The 23889-nt window shown below is 29.1% G+C and overlaps 2 protein-coding genes across 2 annotated transcripts; both read left to right on the top strand.

Moving 5' to 3' along the window:
- Positions 1-14075: 14075 nt before the first annotated feature.
- On the top strand, positions 14076-14831 carry LOC122859922 (uncharacterized protein F54H12.2-like). The gene has a single exon (XM_044163606.1). It carries the CDS (start codon positions 14076-14078, stop codon positions 14829-14831), a length of 756 nt encoding a protein of 251 aa, XP_044019541.1.
- Positions 14832-16421: 1590 nt separating this feature from the next.
- Positions 16422-17078, top strand: LOC122859921 (baculoviral IAP repeat-containing protein 3-like). Its single transcript, XM_044163604.1, has one exon. The coding sequence runs from the start codon at positions 16422-16424 to the stop codon at positions 17076-17078; it is 657 nt and encodes a 218-aa protein (XP_044019539.1).
- The last annotated feature ends 6811 nt before the right edge of the window (positions 17079-23889 follow it).

The raw sequence follows: 23889 nt of genomic DNA, 5'->3' as shown, positions 1-23889 counted from the left end.
AAGTCAAGTACAAAAGTACATATTTCTTTACAAATTATTGACCCATATGAATAGTCTTATTTTTTGACAAAATTTTATACTAGACCCCGCCCGGTTCTTCCCAAATAAAATTTTAAGTCTTTCACACAAATGTAGGCTCAATAAAAAGTGAAAGATAGAAGTAATTTAACTGTATCAAATTAATTAACACGCATATGAAAAATATGTATATAATACTGAACTATCATACTTAGCTAACTACTGGTGATAATATTTCTCCATCTATACTTTGATTTTCTCCATAATTAGTCTGAACTTGCATGAATAATCTAGCTTGTGAACACACCACCTTACAAGGGAAAATCCAGTGAAATCGTAGAGCAACAACATCATTAATGTCGTCGTCAATATATATTATGAACAATTATAAAAGTGTGTAGGCTTTAAATTTTATTTGGGAAGAACCGGGCGGGGCCAAGTATAAAATTTTGTCGAAAGTTAAGACTATTCATATGGGTCAATGATTTGTAAAGAAATATGTACTTTTGTACTTGACTTTTTTGATATCCTCTTTTTTTGTATGTTTAAAAAAAAAAAAAAAAAATTAATTTCGAATACTTGACTCTCCTTTTTGTACAAAAATTTATTTTTGTTTTTTGAGTGATATTATCTACCACATCCATTGGACGATCACTATTCTTTTCAAATAAATAAAAAGTTATATTGATATTTTAAACGTAGCGCTCCGTCACTTAAATCTGGAATGCGTACTTAGTTATTTAACAATAACAGTTGTTATAATTTTTAAAAAAATTATTTTAAGTGTTTTTATTATATATAATAATATTCTCTAGCACATCCATTGGACGATCACTATTTTTTTTCAAATAAATAAAAAGTTATATTAATATTCCGAGCGTAGGGTCGAGCGTTCGAGTTAGCCCAGGTGTATTTTTTTTTTATTTCATTTTTAATTTTTTTTTCATATTAATACATTTATTATCCAATTTTTTCAATAAAATTTCAAGTACGACTCATTTTTGTATGCAACTGGGTATTATGTAATATAGGAAAATAAATAAGACATAGGTTATTGTTTTTTTTAATAATAATTACAATCGGTAAAAATGAAATTATGGAGGTTAATATTGTAGCCATAATAATTTCACCAAGAATAATTTTAAATATAATATTTTTTGACTGATTTTTTTCTTTTATTTTTTCTTTTTGATTTAATATTTCTTTTCTTATTTCTTTAAGAGATATATCATAAATCAATACTGCTGGGTTTGCTGATGAATAGTTTGTTTCTGCTATAGTAAAATCAACAATTTCAGGGAATAGTTTTGTAACATTTAATGTCGCTGTAGTTTTAAATTCATATATGGTATCAAAATTTACTACCTGTCGACCGAAAATTGTTCCGTGATTTATGCGTGCGTGGCAACCTGCTTGGATCTGTAGTATACCAACGCCACGAATAACAATAGTTTTTTTTTTTCTTGTCTCCACACAGTATATGTATTTCTTGTTCTCCTGGTAAACTATATTACCAACCTCTTTCATTACGCAATTTTTTCCAGTACGGCGTAAAATGACGAGAAATTTTAATATCACAATGAAGTAAAGGTGATTCATTAATTTTCGTAATTAGAGAAATTTCACAACCAGCTTGATGTGATCTCTCATACATCGGATATGATAATGATTCACATATATGTATATTCACACTTGCTTGACAAAAAGGTAAATCAATTTTATTATTCACAAGTGTATATTGTGATTGAACTGATGACAAAACCAAATTAATTAGCTCTAGGTTTTATCCACGCTGATCCTATCGTATTATTACTTAATTGTTGAGCAATAGGATACGATCTTAATTTATGTATATGATAAATTTTATCTTCAGTCAATGGAATTCTCATTAAAACAAATAATCTACTATTGTCCTATCCTATATCAATTTGTGATATTTTACTCAAATGACCAGCTACTGCATCTCTTATATTCATAGGCAAATTAAATTCACCACTATGTTTTGCGAAAAACTCAAGCGAGCCCTCTAATTTTTCTAACGATAATATTTCAGGATGAAGTATATTTAGTTTTGATAAATTAATGGAATCGATTACAACTTTTAAAAATCGATTTTATCAATCTACTACAGTAGCAAAGTCATCTAAATAGATAATTGTTTGATAATAGAGCTCCCAATATGCTCGTGTTCCTTTCTTACGATCATAACCAAACCATTTTTCAAAATCTTCATATATTATATAAAACGACATAAGTGTTGAATTTTCTATCGTTGAATAATCTATAAAAATTTTTTAAAATCGTAATCTACTTTTAATCTACTTCAGCTGGTAATATATGCGTAAGATTCTCAAGGTCCGATAAAAAATTTTTTTTTCCTTCAACATGTTATCAATTTTATTATTGTATAATCTAGATTTTTCATCACTCAAAGACGTGAAAAAAGACTTGCCTATAAAAGTATTTTTATCATTAAATACGTCACGCTTTTGTTTTATATCTTTCTCTATTTCAGATTGCGTAGAAATTGCTTTTAATTGACGTACATATTCTTCTGTAAAATTGAGTTTTAATTGTACCGATCTTTGCCTTTGGATCATTACGTCACACAAGCTAAGTGTAAAATGCATCACATGTGTACATCTCTCTTTTAATGTTTTTACAGCGAGCAATACATCATTATTCAAATATGGTTGTTATTATCTTCTAGTTATTTATTGAAAATTAAAAATCATATGAATAATCGTAAAATTATTAATAAACTAACATGAAATACTATTTATCAGCTCTATTTATACTCATTTTATCGTAATTACCGCCACCTGTACTTGAAATATTTATTACAATTATTATTTGAGTGACATACTTGCATGAAATACCCCATATTTACATATCACAATGACACACCTGAGCGTCACAGCTGGAGAGAAAAAGAGCAACGAAAAAAGCAGGTATAGGAAAAAATGCAAATGAAAATAGAAACTTCTCTATTCTTTAAACAAAAATATATTTTTTCTTTTGACTACAATATTTTTTGTTCGAAAAATAAAATATTCACTGTCTTTGTATTTTTTCATCTATATTTTTTTTTAATGGAATTGTTTACTGCTGGCGCCGGGTTTTTTTTAATTCAGGGTGATTACATGGGTGGTTTGTCTAAAGATCTATCATATGAGAAAAAAATGTCTTTTCGATTATTTAAAATGTATAAAATGAAAATGCTAGAATATAAAATTAGTTTGAGTTTATTTTTTTCCGAAGAAAATTTTTTTTTTTAAACGTTTTGTTTATTGTCTGACAGCAGTATTATTCAATCTAAAATTGTACCCCCGAGAGTTTAGAAAGAATATGGATCTATTAAATATTTAACAGCGATCTTTATTAGCTTTTTTTTAAGATATCAAAAATTTAAATTTCAAGTTACAATAGATTATTCAAAATAGCAACTGGTAAATTATTTTCTTTTAAAAAAAGAGAAAAATTTCGGGTCAGTTTTCGAGTCAGTTGCAGATCGTCTCCAACACTTTCAACATGAACAATTTATGTGAAAAATTTTTAACTAAATCGTTCAAAATCATATCACCGGGAGTAGTTGAAGTTACTCGCCACTACACTTTTAAACGTCCAAAGATAATTAAAAAAATACGTGGTTAGTTAAAATTGAAAAGTAGTATGAAGGAAATATATTATTTCATGAAATATATAACTTCGGTTGATAATTTAGCACAATCGGTTGAAGATTTTGAGGGTGATATAAAAATATTTAAATACGATCTCGATGAAGATCGGATAAATGAAATACTTACAAAAGATAATGCAGTAAAAAAAATTTTATATGGTTTTTTAAAAAGATGTACCAATGCTATCAATAATCCGAGCTTTATCAAAAAAATGTTACGTAAGTATTCAAATAATATATTAATACAGTGAAATAAAAAAGTAAAATAATACAGTGAAAATAAAAGAGTGGAATAAAATAATAGAGTGGATTAAAAAAGTGAAAATAGAATAAAATAGTGAATTTATATATTTTACAGGTGAGCGACAATTACGTATTCGCCAAAGAAAAGCAAAGATCAAGAATAAAAATAATTAGAAGGATGGTTGTTCAAGAGCGTTGGCGTATCCAACGTCTCAAAAACCTTGAGGAATGGAAAAAAGAAAAAGAACGTGAACGATCAGATTCTGCTTCATCGAGTGATAATTGGATATGTAAGTGTTTCTGTTAATTGCTTTTATTTTTTACTCCTTTTTATAAAGTTTTTTGTTATATTTCTAATAAAATTTTTTATAAATAGTTTTTTTTTTTTTTTTGAAAATATATTTTTTTTTTTTCAAATTATTATTTTCGTTTTTCTATTTTACATTTTGTTTTAAAAATTATTATTTTTTAATATTGCTTTTTGTTTTTCAAATTTTGTCAACTTTTTTTTTTTCTGAAAAAAATTTTTTTTTTTTTTTAATTTAACTTTTTTTTTTTTTTTTGTTTTTAAAAGTTATTTACATTTTTGTTTTTTAATTTTTATCTCAATTTTTTTTGTTTAATATAAGAGTTATAATTTTAAAACGAATTGTTGGTGGATGTGGAATGCCTAAAAGTGAAAGATAGAGACGTGGTACACTAATAATTAATAATAAAGATAATTTATGTTTACCAAGATCAATCGTAGTAAAATTATCTGAATTAGAGACAAGTAAACTTGACGCGGCTAGATTGAAAGCAGTTCGTAACGCTCGATATGAATTACAAAAAAAATTGACTCTTGAATTTATAAATAAATCTGGTGTTGTTATCCCACCTGAGCGGGTGTAGGTTAGAGCAAGTGAGACAATTTCAGATGTATTTAGCAACATGCCCAATCAAGCGCGTTTTAAAAAAATATAAATATGTTTCTAATAATATCAATGGACATGAATTAATATTTGATGGTACAGATTTAGTTGAGGGTTTTCTTCGTGAAGAACAAAATTATGTACCAATTGCATATAATGAAAATAGTCATCATTATGAACCAATAAATAAACTTTTATGCATGGTACAAAAAAATATTATTTATTTTGTAATAAAAGATATTCATCACCTGAGACGAATTTGTCATTTCCTGCTCGATGTGATCAATGTTTAAATAATTTGTGTGAGATAAATGTAGAACTATTCGAGTGTCGTGATTGTGATCGGGTTTTTATGGACAACAATGTTTATACAAACATAGAACAGCTCAATCTTATAATCCAAAGCATTCAGTGTGTGAGGCAATGAAAAAGTGTAAAAAATGTTTTAGAAAAGTTTACTCAAATACGCGTCATTTATGTAGATATTATTATTGTTCTGCATGTGAAGAACTTCAACAACCATCACATTTATGTTATTTTAAAAATAAAATGAATTTTAAAAAGAAAAAAGATCTTTGTGCTTATGTTTTTTATGTATTTGAGACAATGCAATCTAAAACAGTGAATAATCATAATAAAATTTATAAAATTCATGAGGTTAATTATGTAGTAGTTCATCTTGTGTGCGATAAATGTATGAATGATACAAGTGATTGAGATAAGCCTAATATACCGATCGAGAATAAATGTGATTCATGTACTACTCGCGAATTTATTGCTGAAGAGAAAGACACTGTAAAAAAATTTGTTGATTTTTTATTTGGAATAAAAAATAAATATAGTGAAGTTATCGTATTAGGTCATAATCAAAAAAATTATGATGGTCAGTGGGTTTTAAAAGAATTAATTAATCGTAAATTAGAAGGAAAAATTAGTACTATAATTACTGGTACAAGTATTAATGTTTTGTCAATTGAAAATATCAAATGGATAGATTCACTCAATTTTTTTTAAGCACCTTTGAGTGCTTTACCTCGTATGTTTGGTCTTGATGAAAAAATTTCAAAAAGCTATTTTCCACATTTTTTTAATAATGAATTAAATCAAAATTATATCGGTGAAGTACCACCACCAAAAATGTATAGTGTGCGTGCGAAAAATAAAAAAGAAGCTGACAAATTTGATAAGTGGTATAAAGAGAGAGTGGAGAATTATTTGATTTTAGAAAAGAAATGAAACTTTATTGTACTCTAGATGTAATTGTTTTACGTATGGCATGTTTAAAATTTATAAATTTAACTTTAAAAGTTACTAATGTTAATCCATTCCGTGAAGCTTTGACTTGTGCTTCATTATGTATGCGTGTTATTCAACGTAATTATCTTACTAAAGAAAAAATCGGAATCGTTCCCAAGTCTGGGTATAGATTAAGTGACAATCAGTCAAAAGAAGCTCTTCAGTGGCTAGAATGGTTAGCATATTCAACAGCAAGTAATATTCAGCATGCTGGTAACTGTCATGAAGTCAGAATAGATCTAAAAAAAATTAGAGTTGATGATATAAATGAAAGACGAAAAAACATTTTTCAGTATCATGGTTGTTGGTGGCATGGATGTATTGAGTGTTTTATGTTTAATCGTGATCATGTACAAAAAGATGGTACAACTTGGTATTTAGAAGATCAAGGTTATGATGTTATTGAAAAATGGGGATGTGAATTTAAAAAATTGTTAAAAGATGTACCTCAAGTAAAAAAATTTGTTGATTCTATTGATGCTAATTATTACACAGCATTGAACCCACGTGATGCTTATTTTGGTGGTAGAACGGAGAATTTCGTCGAGTCATATACAGTACAACCCGGAGAAACTGTACAGTATTTAGATTTCACAAGTCTGTATCCGAGTGTCCTTAAGCAATCTGCATTTCCATTAGCTCATCCAAAAGTATATGCTGGTCGCAATATCGAGAAAGAATTTCCAAATAATGATATATCAAAAATTAATAGATTAATAAAATGTCGTGTACTTGCACCGTCTGATTTACAAATGCCTGTTTTGCCTGTACGTTTAAGAAATAAAAAACTTTATTTCCCACTCTGTCGTACATGTGTTGATACAATGGAGCCAGGTTTTTGTAATCATAATAATGATGAGAGAAGTTTCATCGGTACTTGGGTGTCGTCAGAACTAAAACTTGCTTTAACAAAAGGATATGTCAGAAAAAATATATGAAGTTTGGCATTACGATAAAATGTCGATGAATAATAAAGAAACTACTGAAGTCGGTTTTACAGGATATATAAATACTTTTCTTAAAATAAAACAAGAAGCCAGTGGGTACCCGTCTTGGGTCAAAACTGAATCTGATAAAGATCAATATATCGAGGAATATTTTTAAGCAAAAACTTGATAAAGAAAAAATAGATTTTAATCCAGGTCTCCGTACATTGAGTAAAAATATGCTCAATTCGTTATATGGTAAATTAGGACAAAAAAGTTCTTTATGGCGTAAAACAATTTGCAGTGATTTACAAGAATATTATGATAACGAAAAAAATTTAATTCAATTTATCGAACCAATAAATCAAGAAACTGTTCTAATTTCGTGGAAATTGATTGATGAAGAGAAACCTTTAACGAAAACAACTAACGTTGTATTCGCGGCTTTTACGACAGCGTACGCTCGGGAAAAATTATATTCTTGTATTCATGAAAATAGTAAACAAATTTTATACGTTGACACTGACTCTATTATAAGAATATGTAAAAATGAAATTGATAAATTAATAACAGGGAGCAAATTGGGAGATTTAACTGATGAGCTAGAAGAATATGGAGAAGAGTCATACATAAAATCTTTCATATCGAGTGGGCCAAAATTTTATTCTTTCATTGTACAAAAACCTGATGGAGGTCAAGTAGAAGTCTGTAAATTGAAAGGTGTACGACTTGACTTGGAAGCACAAAAATTTATAAATTTTAATACTGTTAAATCATTAATTGAGCGTGAAATAGATCCTTCCGAAATTAAATATAATTCTATCCGTAGAACAAGGGATACACAAGTGTACTATTAATAAAAAAATGATTTCTGTTACAGGACCTAAGCGTAATCACTACGAGAATATTACATATCCTCTGGGGTATAAGAGACAACGTGTGTAATAAAAAAAAAATTTTTTGAAAATGTGATTAAAAATTTTGTGTAATAAATAAAAATTAATTGTCAAAAAATATTCGTATTGTCAAAAATAAAAATTTTGTTTAAAAAAAAAAAAAATTTTTTAATAAAGATAAATTAAAATTAAAAAAAAAATTTGTCCTATGAATAAAAATTTTGTCTTAAAAATATTTCTTTTGTCGAAAATAAAAAAATTGTTTTGTAATAAAAAAATTATTTTACCAACCATTTTATCTTTCAGACTTCTATATAACTTGATTATTTATTTATTGTTTCTCAGTTGTTAAAATGTCTCTAGTGTGTCAATTCCCGTTAACTATGCTTCTTGCTATTCATCAGGCTGTGGTAAGACTACTTGGTTGAAAAAATTTTTAAATGAAAATATCACCGATGTAAAATTTGATAAAGTTTATTTCTTTTATGGGCAATGGCAAGACAGTTTTAAAGAATTTTCTTCAGTTGAATTTGTAGAGGGTCTACCAAAATTAAAAGAGTTTAATGATAAAAAAAAAAATTAGTTATTATCGATGATCTCATGAGAGAGTCCGGCTGTTCCAGTGTTATTATGGATCTTTATACAAAAGGAAGTCATCATCTTGGATTATCAGTTATATTATTATCGCAAAATCTTTTTCATCGTGGCTTTCGTGATATAAATTTGAATACGCATTATATTGTTTTATTTAGAAATCATCGAGATCGTTTGCAAGTATTTTTTTTAGCACGACAAATATACCCTGAGAATCCGCGTTTTCTTCAAGAGGCTTATTTTGAAGCGACCTCTGTATAGTGATGCCGCGATACGATACGATACGATAAGAGGCCTCATATCGTATCGTATAGGATTTTTTAAGGGCCATATCGTCTCGTATCGTATCGTCAAGTGGTCATATAGTCTCCATATCGTATCGAAAATTGACCATATAGTATCGTATCGTATCGTCTCTATATCGTATCGTATCGTCATATCGACGATATTGTAAAAAAAAATTCATTTTCGTTGTATTTCTCCGAAATTTTCTTTTTTTTTTTCTTAGCACAGAGAGGCCTATATACGTATTTTATTTTCATTATTTCTACCATGTGGACTTCAGCATCCGGATTTTTCAAAAATGTTTTGAATGATGACCAATATATTTTTAAGGAAATACTAAGGATTCAAAGGGATACCCACAGTTAACACACAGTTTCTGTTTTTTTTTTTTTTTTTTTTTCTTGAAAAATTCTTCTGTCAACAAATGAAACAAATTTCACCTAGATATAAAATATTATAATAAATAATAATAAATTATCAAATCAAAAATTAGGAGAATTAAAAAATAAAACTTATTTTATTCAATTATTTTTTTATTTTAGTTATGATCATTTTTTTTTAAAGCACCGGGAAACACTTAAAACGGGGAACGCCGTCTCCCTTTTGTGCCGAGTTTCGTAGTCGTAGCCCGTTGCGTAGGAAAAAAATAATCATAACTAAAATAAAAAATATTTAAAATTATTATTATTTTTTTTTTTAACTATTCATTGATTCGATGATTTGCAATATTCAGTAACGAGCCCTTTAATAAATAATTAATTAAATTTTGCAATAATTTTATAATTAAAAAAAAAAAAACTTTACTTAGATATAAAATATTATAATAAATAATAATAAATTATTAAATCAAAAATTAGGAGAATTAAAAAATAAAATTTAAGTTCAATCAATTATTTTTTTATTTTAGTTATGATTATGTTTTTTAAACACCACAAACGGGGAACGCAGTCTCCTTTTTGTGCCGAGTTTCGTAGTCGTAGCCCGTTGCGTAGGAAAAAAATAATCATAACTAAGAGTTTTTTCCAGAGTTTGGAAAAAAATTATGGTGGAGCACGTGACCCCGAAATCCCACTTTAATATTCAACCATATATATCTATAAAAAGATGTAAAAATATAATGCATAGATAGAAATATATATAGTAAATATTAAATGCAAAATAAAAAAAGGTTCAAGTATTTTTCAAGACAAATGTAACATTATTTTTAACATTAAAAAAATCTAAACCAATAAATAAAACGACTTTGATAAAAAAAATTTTTTCGTTCGTTTAGTTGTTTGAATTTATTTTATTTTTTCATTAAAAAATTAATAATTTTTATCAATATTTGTTATTAATATTCTAAAAAAATTAATGTCATATCGTCGATGTGGACGATATATCGGATATATCGTCTTGACCATATCGTATCGTATCGAGTTTGACGATACGATATCGAACCCCATATCGTATCGAATATCGTCACCTCCATATCGTATCGTATCGTCATATCGTCATATCGCGGCATCACTACCTCTGTACCTCATGGATATATTTTACTTGATTTGAAACAGAGTACCCCACAAAATCTCCGTGTTCGTACATGTGTTTTTCCAAGTGATACACATAATTTTGTTTACATTTCACAAAAAGATATAAATACAATAACGTCATCTAATAACATACCAGTTGTACGAATATAATGGCAGTCGGTACGCGTAATCCGTTTAATAAAAAACATGGTGTTCTACTACAAGCATTATTATATGCTAATCCAAAACAACGTCAAGCAATTTTAAAGCATAGTGACAAAAATCTTATTCGCTGTATTGGTGAATGTTCATTAAATATTTTTAAAGGTACAATAAACATTAAAAAAACGGAAAATAAAAATTAAAAAAACATAAATCAATACTACGTTCTCTGGCCTCTCCAGGAAATATAAAAACAAAAAAAAAATTTTAATCAATCAATCAGGTGGCGACTCTTTGTTACCTTTATTACTTACTCCGATAATTACAGCTGTAATTACAAAATACTTTAAATAATGGAACATGCAAGAAAAATTGTTTTAATTCCTGAAGACTCGATTAATAAATTAAATACAAATAATGACGTAGGTACTGTTTGGACACCTGGAGATGTGACGTCACGCCTTGATAATCAACTTCATAATATTTTAAATTCAAATAAAAAAGACGGAGAAAAATAGAATGAGTTTTAAGAAGATTTTTATTTTTCAATAATAATAATAATAACAATAATATTGACTACAGAAATTTAAGTAATGATAATGATACAAAATATCCGGAAGACTTGATTATAAAAGCAGTTCCTAAAATTTTCCAAAAAAAAGCACAATGTTTAATAAATCATATAACCAGAGCAGATAACGGAAATCGATTAAAATGGAATGATAAAGGATTGGTTAGTATAGATGGAAAAATTATTCATGGTTCTAGTATTATTGATTTAATGAATGATGCGTTACGTCATCGTAAAAATATTGAAGCGATCGGTCATGATCAGTTTGCACGATTATTAAAAGATATTCATGCGCCTAGAGATTTTGTTAGTAATATTAGTTTCTAAGAACAAAGCCACAACGATGATGCTGAAGAAGAAGTAATTACACCAAATTTAAGACCACCACCAATTAATAAAAGAAGATTGAGCAGAAGAGAATTGTCTTTTTCTGATGAAGAAATATCTACTGTACGTAAAGTTAAAAAACCTCCACAAAAATCTGTAAAATCAGCTACATCAATTTTGCGACCATCAACAAGGTCATCACAATGGTTAAGCATAAAAAAATAAATTTACCAAACATTTATTACAACCCCAAAAATCCCCTATCATTCTCGGGTGCACGAAATATATTTAAAAAATACCCAAAGTCAAAAAAAGAAATTAAAAATTGGTTAGATTCGCAAAATACTTATACACTTCATAAACCAGTCCGGAGAAAATTTTCTCGTTTACATTATACTACAAAAACTGTAGATGATATTAATAAATCAGGAAATACTGTATGTCAAGCACTTGAAAAAATTTTTTTAACTAGAGGACGTCGACCAGTAGTTTTACAATCAGACAAAGGTAAAGAATTTTTAAATAAAAATGTACAAAAAATATTAGACTAAGTCGAAATTCATTTTCGTGTAGCACGTAATCCCGATATCAAAGCAGCTATAGTTGAACGAGTAAATCGCACACTCAAAGAAAGAATTTATCGTTATTTCACGTATAAAAAAACTCATCGTTATATTGAAGTCTTACCTAAAAATGTACAAGCGTATAATAATGCAATACATTCATCAACAAAAATGACCCCAGCCACTGTTACTATATACAATGCTCAAAAGACACGTGAAAATATAGAAAAACAATATACAAATGCGACAAAAAAAAAATAAATACCATGTTGATGACTATGTTAGAATTAGTAATGAAAAGCAATCTTTCAGTAAAGGTTATGCTGGATCTTGGTCAAAAGAATTATTTATAATATGAAAAGTTTATATTCGACAATCTTTACCTATTTATGAAATTAAAGATTTAAAAGGTAAAGAGATTTCAGGTTATTTTCATGAACAAGAAATAAGTAAAGTGAATCAAAATATAAGTGAAGAATATTTTGATGTTGAAAAAATTCTTGACACACGGGGAAAAGGACAGAAAAAAGAATATCTTGTTAGATGGAAAACTTATTCTAGTGACTTTGATAAAAGGGTACCAGCAAGTAATTTAAAAGATCATGTTCGATAAATATTACACTTGTTAGTAATAAAAATAATCAATATTATCCGAATAATACAACAGCTGCATTTACAACACAATTACATCGTGCATTTAATCTTGAAGGAAACTGGTCAGTTGGATTGAGTGAAATAGCGTTTCCAAATGCTTTTTTACATATAAATGAAAGTGAAGGAATAATTAATATTGATCTTGGTAATAGTAATTTTAACGTAAATATTGAAAGTGGTGTATATCTAAATACAAATAGTGTCATTTGGTCGATTAATGCAGATAAAAATTTTATACAACATTTTGAATTAGTATATAATACTCGGACACGTTTTGTTACCATAATAAAAAAATGTAGTGGGAAAGATTGCAAAAAACATAAAATAAAATTAACCAGAAAAATTGCAAATATTCTTGGATTTACATACCAAACTGAGGGTCTTGTTTTTACTGAAATTCAACACGTTTTAAAAGCAAATGCACCAGCAAGCATATTACGTGGGCTTCCGTCAGCTTTATATGTACATTGTGCTATTGTTTCTCTTCATATTATTGGTGAATCTAATAAGCAAGTACTTCGAGTTGTGCCTTTTGACTCTAGTAATTATCAATACGGCTCGTCGTTAATTAAAAAATTTCAACCATAATATTTTTCCTTATTACGTCACTCATTTGACATTATTACAATAGATATAAAAGATTGTTTTGGTGGCCCTCTCTCATTTGCATACGATCCATTAATTGTGACACTTCATTTTAAAAAAAATAATTAAAATGTATATTCAATATTATGAAAATCAAGTTGGTGGTGGGGCACTGATCCATCAAGTACATTTAAATCAACGTGATCAAGGGATAGGAGGGTTTCTTGGTGGTCTCTGTAGAGGAATATTGCCACTTATTGGAAGTGCAGTTGGAAAAGAATTATTATCAGTTGGAATGAATGTTTTGGGTGATGTCATCACTCGTCAGGGCAATTTAAGAGATTCTTTTGATAATCATTTGACACAATCGGGTAATAAATTGTAGAGAAAAGCTATGGATAAACTAGATACATTTTTAAGCGGAGGTGGAGTTGGCTATAAAAAGAAACGACAAAAGACAATAACCAGTCAGAAACGTATAACTTCTGGAAGACAACGTTCCAAGAGAAAAAAAAATCAAAAAAGTCGTGGAATTGTGAAAATAAAAAAAAAAGAGTTGTGAAAAAAAAGAAAAAAATTCAAAAAAGTAGTGGGAAAAAAAAACAAAAAGTTGTAAGAAAAAAAAAAAGAAAAAAGTCAATTGATATTTTCTCGTCATAATGTCATTCCTTCATAGCCATTCTTGTGAGTGTAGTAAATCTGAATTGGATTTATTTACAATACCACCTACTCAGACTACTGTTTAAGAGTCTCACTGGGTTTATTACAATCCAGTCACAACGCTCACAGAGGATTCACCAATTGAATTTCATATTCCAGCTAATGGAGAAGAATAAATTGACCTGGCATATACTATGTTAAAGATAAGATGTAAAATTACAAAAGAAGATGGAACTGCTGTTGCTGCTGATGCTGTGGGTGTAACAAATAATTTTTTACATACAATGATTAGTCAATGTGATGTTTTATTTAATCAAAAGTCAGTCTCTGGATCTAATTCTTCATATCCATACCGCGCATATATTGAAACATTATTAAACTATGGATCAGATACATCAAATAGTCATTTACAATTGGGACTATGGTTTTTAGATACTCCAGGTTTCATGGAAGCACCATTAGGAGCTGCTGCTGGAGCAGAAAATAAAGGATTGCAAGATCGATCACTTTTTATGACTAATGGCAATCAATTTGAGATGCTTGGCCATTTACATGTTGATGTTTTTAATCAAAATAAATTTTTATTGAATGGTATTGAGATGAAAATAACTTCAACACGATCAAAGAATGAATTTTGTTTAATGGACAACACAGAGGATGGGAATTATAAAGTAAATGGTTTAGAAGCAACAGTCATCATACGTCGTGCTAAGCTCAATCCAAGTGTACTTGTAGCACATTCCAAAGCATTGGCCAAAACGACTGCAAAATATCCCTTGACTAGAGTAGAAGTAAAGAGTTTTCTTTTAGCTCAGGGTATATTATCAAATACACTCAACAATATTATACTAGGAAGTTTACCAAAAAGAATTGTTGTTGGTTTAGGTGATAATCGAGCATTTAATGGTCATAGAAAATTTGATCCATTTAATTTTCAAAGTTTTTTTTAAATTTTTTGGCCTTATATGTCGATGGAAACCAAGTTGGTGGTAACGCATTATCTCCTAGTTTTAGTAATAATATTCATTATGCTGAAGCCTATCAAACATTATTTTCTGGAACTGGAATACATTTTGCTGATCATGGAATGAAAATTTCTCGTTTCAGTTTTACGAAGGGCTATACTTTATTTGCATTTGACTTAACACCTGACCTCTCTGCTAATGATAGCATGTACTGGAATTTATTAAAAAATACGCCAGGTACTATTAGATTATAGTAATTGAGAAGGGGTATACGTATATATAGAGCTACTTTGGTTTATGTAATTCAGTCATAAATATGTCGGAAGTTTTAATCATTGATATTCAGTGTCTAGTTGGATCGCGCAATGAATACTACCCGGTAAGAAATTTCTGTCTTGACATTACACGATAAATTTATTAGTCATTGGATAATTGGTCAACCTTTTAAGTACTCGAAACTTGAAGAAGGAGCTCGTCGACAAAACAATTAGTTAACAAAAAATTATCATAAAATTGATTGGGACGCAACTGAAGTACCTTACAAAAATCTACAGTTATTAATTGAAAAAATTGGAGAACTTGGTAAAAATATTTATGTGAGAGGTGAAGAGAAACGTATGTTTTTACAACAATATTTGCGAGAACATTGTATTATTAATTTAGAAAATATATCACTACGATTTGGTTTAGTACCAGCAGACGAACATTATTGTTTATTTCACGGAGTAAATTATCCTAATTATACTTGTACTGAACAAAACGTTTATAAATCAAAAAATTGGTTAATTGGAAAAAAATGAATTATACGAGGAGGAAAAAGTGAAGACGACATTGAAGTAGATGTAGTCTTTAATTCTTTTTTTAATACAGTCAAAGAGACATTGGTATGAATACTATTCAATTAGTTGACGCATTTTCACTTACGGATTTGACACGTGCAGGAGTATACGCTAGTGACCGATTACCTCATATATGGCCGAAACCTTGTGGAATTATTGTTAATCTTGATAATCATAATCAACCAGGATCTCATTGGGTGTGTTTTTACGTCAATAATTTGAGACATGGACTCTTCTTCAATAGCTTCGGACGACCTCCGAGAGATCCCCGTTTCCTTTACGCTCTCAAAAGAAATTGTGTCATCCACGAGTACAACAATATACAGCTGCAAAGTGTTACGAGTAATTGTTGCGGTCATTGGTGCATTGTTGCTCTTCATTATTTCGCGAATGGTGGGAGGCTCGAAGGATTTCTCCGATTATTTAAAAATGATGTTGAACGGATCGACCGATATATTTTAAGAATGTTTAAAAAAATTGTTAGTAGACGTAAGAAGTATAAACATAAGAAAAATTTCATTTCCTTACTGGTAGTGGATCTAAAATACAATTATCTATTTGTAATCGAAATTAAATAAATAAATTTATAAAAAAACATGTGTGGAATTTTTATTGGAAAATAAGTAGTTTATAAATTGGGGAAACTGCATCCATAAGTTTAAGTAAAAACTTCCCTCCCACATTACATTATCAAAAAATGTACCCACGTCGTCTCTTACGACAACTAGTTTTAAAAATGACGTCTTCAGTAGAGGATAGAAAGCGTAGATATAATAAATGTATTTATCGTGTAGAAGAAACTAGACAAAAAAGTATAGAGCTATCACCGATAGCAGATATTTGTGATCCTGTAAGATTTTCTGCTGCTGGATTTTATTATACTGGTTATGGATCTAAGTTGAAATGTTTTGAGTATTGTGTTGAAATTGAAGAATGGAATCGAGGTGACAATCCGTGGCTAGATCATCAACGTGCTAAAGCAAGCTGTCGTTTTATCAGAAAAATAGCTTGTGGTAATGTTCCTAGAGGAGTAAGTCCACAACTTATACCTATGGAAGGTAATCTACATTGTATACCGACAGATTTTCATGCTTCGTATCGTGTTCCATCTACTTCAAGAGAAGAAGATTGTACATTTTATGCTGGATTTTATATTGATTATGAAATGGAAGAATATTCTAATCCTCCAATTGAAGAACATTGTGTTGGAATATCTACTACACCTCCAGCGGAAAAAGATCTGGTCTTATATGAATCACGATTAAATACATTTTATTATTGGCCGAAATATATTTCTCAGACAAAAGAATCCATGGCTGAGGCTGGATTTTTTTATTCGTCTATAGGAGATTATGTAATTTGTCATTATTGTGGAAATGGAATTAAAGATTGAATGAAGATCCATGGGAAGAACATGCTAGATATTTTCCAGAATGTTATTTTCTCCGACTAATGAAAGGAAATGATTTTGTTGAACGATATTCATTGCAATACAATTTTGAAAAATGTGAAGAAAGTAAAGAAGAAAAAAAAAATTAAGAAAAAGATAAAAAGGAAGATAATACATTTGTTTGTAAAATTTGTTATAATGAACCTTTGTCTGTTATTTTTCTTCCTTGTTTACATATGGTTACATGTGTAAAATGTGCTCCAACAATTGATAAATGTATTATATGTCGAGTTCATATACCTGGTGTCATTCAACCAATAATATCATAATAAACATGTGTAAAAAGTAGATCAAATAAATTTTTAAAATAAATAAAATGTCTTAATTATTTAACCTATATTTCCCAGCTGCATACAAACGAGTCATACTTGAAATTTTATTTAAAAATTGAATTATAAAATAATAATATAAAAAAAAAAAATTAAAAATGAAATAAAAAAAAATACACCTGGGCTGACTCGAACGCTAGACCCTACGCTCGAAATATTAATATAACTTTTTATTTATTTGAAGAAAAATAGTGATCGTCCAATAGATGTGGTAGAGAATAATATTATTTATAATAAAAACACTTGAAATAATTTTTTTTTTAATTATAACAATTGTTATTGATAAATAACCAAGTACATATTTCAGATTCAAAGGACTTAAAAAATACCATTAACGTCAAAAATATTATTATAATTATTTAATTATTTGAAAAAAAATATCAACCGTCCAGTAAACGGGCAAGAGAATAATATTATTTATAATAAAAACACATGAAATAATTTTTTTTTTAATTATAACAATTGTTATTATTAAATAACCAAGTACACATTTTTAATCCAAGAGAGTGAGCGCTATAGACTACAAGGCACTACGCTAAGGCACTACAAAACACGGCCGCTCTACACTAACACTTGTTTGACTCACACACATTCTCCATTCAAACTTCTGTTGGAACTTTTGCTGCCGCTGCAGCGCTATAAACATTTTACACATACTAACATAGCTCCACTACACTTACCTTACTCACACACATTCTTTATTCAAACTTCTGCTGGCACTTTTTCTTGCAGTCTGCTTGCACCTATGCGCGCGCGCACATCACAAAATAATATTTAAAATAAATAATAATAACAATAAATAAATAATAAAAAAAAAATTATTAATAAAATATATATATAATAAAAAATGATAATAATAATAATAATAATGAATAAAATAATAGGGGTGGTTTTTTAAGGGTAGTTTTTTTGAGGGAAGTTTATCAGGCTATGGGGAGTCACGTATGGGGCCCGCGAAGTTTGTAGGTTCGAGGAGGAAACGCGAGCAAGCGGCCCATAGGGAAAGGGGGCAGGTAAAAAAACGACTCCCAAAACTTGTTTTCTCATGCATCGTATACCATTTAACCTTACGCCACCCGCTATTTCTCTTTATTTCCATGTTAAATAAAGTGTATTTTATATTTTGTTATTTTTGGCTTATTAATATTATTTTATTATTGTTTTATCAATTATCGATTTTATATATTTTTTTATTGTTGTCAAGTGTATTCAATTTTAGAGCAGTGTGTTCACACGCAAGTTTTTGCTGCAATGATTTATGCTTCATGAATGAGTGCCCTCACCGTTTTCTCGCTCACTGACGAATCAAGTCTCCGCTTGGTCTCTACGACTTCACAGCTCTATGGTGTTATTCTTTTTTCATCAGCAATGTACAATTGTGTGTGTGCTACGAACAAAAGTATTTAGAAAAATGTGAATCGTGTTCATATGCAAATGTTCCTTGTCAAACGAATTTATGATAAATCTTTTAATACTAAATAAAAATAACACATTCACTTCACAAGAACTTATTGATCAATCACTATCATCGTACCACGTGTATGTGTCGATTGTTTTAGATCAACGAAAATTCTAAGAAAGATTGAAGTCCTCAAAATTAATGATATCATTGTTTTAAGTCTACTCTACATCAATAAATTTAAATGGTCAAATAAAAGACAAATGACAAGTGTGATTTTTTTGAAAATCTACGAAAAGTATTTGAATTATATTAAATTAATGTCTCAGAGCTCAAACGCACGACAAGCTAACTTTTGCTTGTAAACATGGCTGACGTAATTCTGAGTGATCTAAGCATGCGCAACACGTGAAATTACTAGAAAAACCACGATGGCTGAGGACATATTACTAGTTTTATGGGAATTGAGACGGCCATGTTTACAAGTTCGACACAACCCAACTTGTTGCGCGTGCTCAGTGCGCTTTACAAGCGAAACTAGGCTTATCGTAAGTTTAAATCCTTAGCTTATTAGCATTGTAACTGAATTCAACTAGAGTTTTTGGTGATATCTGGGAAAATTGCATACCGGACACCACCTTTTACACTGTAAAATATATATTCGGCACTCGTGTCGTATTGTGTCATACGCATTCATCATTGAATTGTTGATTGACGAAAAAAGTATATATATGTATATGGGGCATTCTGAGTCACTTCAGCTGGTCATCTGCCTGACCCTCTCGGATTGAGTTGAAAATTTTTTTATACATTGTTTTTGGCTTTTTATGCAGCCGGAAATTTTATGACGTATTTTAGCCGGTAAAGTAGAGTGTTTTGATGTCAATTCTCTTCTTTCATAAAAAAAGCCCCAATTTGAATACATGAAATTTTTTCCATAAAATAAGGTACTCAATCCACGTGTGTTCGATTAAAAATTAGAGTGGGCCGAGACGTTTTTATGCTTTTTTTTTTTTTGTCAATTTTTTTTTTTCAAAATATTTTGAAAAAAAAAACAATTAAATTTTTAAATACAAAAAATCAAAACAAAATTAAAACATATCTCGGTAAAATTTCATTTTCGGCATATTTTAAAACTTAAAAGTGGAAAATTTCAAGTTTTAAAATATGCCGAAAATGAAATTTTACCAAGATATGTTTTAATTTTGTTTCATTTTTTTGTATTTAAAAATTTAATATTTTTTTTTTTTTAAAATATTTTATCAAAAATATCCTCGAATTGATATTTTTCATCCGGTTCTAAAAATTAATTTTTTTTTTTTTCAGGTTATTGGAAGTTTATTGCTGGGGTGAATCTAAAATTTTTTCACAATTTTTATCATCAAATGCATCATACATTGATAAATTCAGTGAACTAAAAAGTTTTCATGAAGATTTACGCTGCTTTTAAGAAAGTATGGGACTTCTGAAAAAAGATTTCAATGTTAAAACACATGAAGAAGTACTTTCATGTCACAATAATCAAGCACCTCTGATTTTTTTGTCTATACAACGACCATGGGTCACAGATGTTCATCAGCTCGTTAAAAAATATTTCGATGAATCACCATATACTGACTTTGAACAACTTATCTTAAGCGATTTATTCAAGCTTCTTCTTATTGATTTGGCTTCTTCTCTCCCCAATTATATGACTTTGGTTCATTGAATTTTTTTTCTTTTTCTTCATTCAACAAACGCAAATTGCAATGATTAAAATCACTTGCATTTTTATCAGCTTGATCTTTACGTGCAGTTTGAAATCCTACAATCACATATCTTGCAGGAAGTAGAGGGTAATCATACAGGTCCCAGGCTCGAAAACTCAGTGAAATAGCTGGATCTTTCGATATGTAGTTTAATAGTTGAATTTTTTCTTTATCTGAGACTCGAATATATGGTACAACCCATTCTATTTTTTGAATAGCAATTTTTGCCGTTTCTGCTGCTATTTTTTTTAGGTATGCATTGGTATCAGTATTTGATCTTGTAAGAATGAGTTCCTGTTTTGCATTAGTAATCACTTTACGATAATCTTCAGCAAATCCAAGTAGTAAGCTCAATGGTATTGATATATCAAAGTATCCATTTACATTATTTATAGCAGAATCTGTCCAGCCTGAATTTTCCAATAGTGCTTTCTGATTAGGTGTGATACATAACTTTTTATGAGAGTTGTGAGTCCTACATTTTTACTACGATCTACTTCAACAGCATTTATTTCATAGCGGACTTCTTCAAATAAATGAGCAATAGCCATTTTTACTAGACTTGTAGTATTTGCAACAGCAGTTCCATTATTTTTTGTAAATTTTCCTTGAATATGTAGAGTACTTTTAGACGGTAGTATACAAAGATCTTGATGTTGAATTCCAATTCTTATTCCATCATTATTATTGAAAGATGGCGCTCCATAGGGTTGATGAGCATGGAGTTCATAATGAGCTATAGACTCATCAAAAACAATCGAATTTTGAATATTTAGGATTTCTTCCATGGTATAGAACAAAAAAAACAATACAATTTTACTTTCACTGTATTTGACGTGGTTTGAGATTGAGACTCTTGAGACAACAAAAGTGAAAAACAAAACAATATCAGAGCTTTTTTTTATATGGGACGTCATCAAAATGTTGATTGTTTTTATCTTTCTCAAACTTATGCACGTATACCCAAACATTTAGTACGAGATAATGCAAACTTTATCGTCATTTTTCGACAAGATGAAATGAATTTAAAACATATTTATAATGATCTGATTTACTAATGCAAAACAGGAACTCATTCTTACAAGATCAAATACTGATACCAATGCATACCTAAAAAAAATAGCAGCAGAAACGGCAAAAATTGCTATTCAAAAAATAGAATGGGTTGTACCATATATTCGAGTCTCAGATAAATTGAAAAGAACTTTTGAAAAAGAATGAGTTCAGAGAATCAGTAAGTATGAGAGCATCAACATGACGAGTAAAATGTTCGATGAAGAAAAAAATAATCTGTATCAGATTACAAAAGCTAGCGATGCAATAAGACGTGAACATAAAATGTTAAAAATGAATCAAGACGCTTCAGAAAAATATGCAACTGATATATTTAAGCCTATTGTAACACCTTTAGAAAAATTGGTGAATCAAACCACAAGTGATATAAAAAACGGAGTGAAGAATGAACTTGAAAATGATGTTGTGAAAAAAGAACGAGCAAAAGAGGAAGATGATGATGATGGAAATGAAGTTTTCTATGAATCTTTCGATAAGTTTGATGAGGATCCTGTAAAAAAGTTACTTGATCAAACATCTTCTACACTAGATACTTCTTTTTCGAAAAATAATGATAAATATATGAAAAAAGTCGATGTCAGTAAAACTCGATCAACAGGATTTCTAGTACGGAAACTTGATATCAATCTTATGTTTGGAAACTCAAATATTAAATTTGAAAATAACAAAATCTTTATTGAAGATGAAACTTATCAAGAGACGCCGGGTTTATTGGAACTCCTTTTCAATTATAAAGTTGATGACTCATTAATAAATAATGATGATAAAAAAAATTTTATCAAAATTATTAAATTAACAATTGCTCAGTATAGATATTTCAAACCTAATGGTGGACTGAGAAAAGAAACGAATGCCAAGTCTCCGATTAATATTAGCTTCTCAAGCCGCTGGTAATCTCAGTCATACAAATGAAATCATTTTTATAATTGAAGAATTAAGAGAAGCTGAAATTATTTATTAATTTATATGCATATGAGGCTTGAGCTCAGTTACTCGCAAGCTGTCAAGATGAGTATTGATATTTTTGGACGACAATCAAAAAATAAAAGTTCATTACAAAGTGTTCGAGGTCTCCAGGTGATGGTTTCAAACGAACATCAGATGGACATTATGATATAAATAATAAACGATTGTGTAATGTTGCTGATCCATTGGAATCAAATGATGCAACATCTGTTAAAATTACCAAGACAATTATAAAAGAACAAACACGAATTTTATATCAATTAAATAAATCTCTACGTGATGATGTTGATAATAATAATATAATAACCAATTCACTTCAGTCTCAATTTCAAGAGTTCATCAAGAATTATCGTCTTGAATTTGATACAGCGCAAAGTCTTTTACTTCAAAATATAGAATCCATTCAGACATTGCAGTCCAGATTAACTTCATTGAATAGAGCTTTTGAGAATTTCAAACTAAATTTTGAAAAATCACTCAACACATTAAGCACTGAAACTGGAATTTTCTGAAATTAAATTAATCAAAAAACTGACAATCTTGGATAATCATCTCCGGATACTTGAAAATCGTTCTAATGGATCATAAAAAAGCAGTAGTTGCTCATGAACTACACAGACCTGCTCGAAGAAATTATACTCGTCGTCATGTTGACATTAAAGGATTGGATGAAACTTGGCAAGCAGATCTTGTTGATATGCAAGCTTATACGTCTGTTAACCGAAACTATAAATATTTGCTTACAATTATTGATATATTTTCGAAATTTGCATAGGCTATAACAATAAAATCAAAAACTGAGAAAGATGTTACAGCAGCGATGAAATCTGTGCTTGATGAAGGACGTATACCACAAAATTTACATGTTGATCAAGGAAAAGAATTTTACAACAAAGATGTTAAAGCTCTTTTGCAAAAACATAAGATACATATGTACTCAACATACAGCAATCTCAAAGTATCAATTGTTGAACGCTTCAATAGAACACTGAAGAATAAAATGTGGGAAAAATTTACTTATCAAGGATCCTACAAGTGGTTAGAAATTTTACCACATCTGCTTAAAAATTATAATAATTCAAAACACAGAACAATAAAGATGAAACCAATAGATGTTACAAAAGGAAATGAAAAACAACTATTGAGAAATACTTAAAAAAAATTTCAACAAAATCGTGATATCAAAAATAAATTCAAGATTGGTGATAAAGTTCGAATTAGTAAATATAAAACTGTTT

The sequence above is a fragment of the Aphidius gifuensis genome, linkage group LG6 (genome assembly GCF_014905175.1).
Source record: "Aphidius gifuensis isolate YNYX2018 linkage group LG6, ASM1490517v1, whole genome shotgun sequence".
NCBI classification, from domain to species: Eukaryota; Metazoa; Arthropoda; class Insecta; order Hymenoptera; family Braconidae; genus Aphidius; species Aphidius gifuensis.
This window is presented reverse-complemented; position numbering and strand designations above follow the sequence as displayed.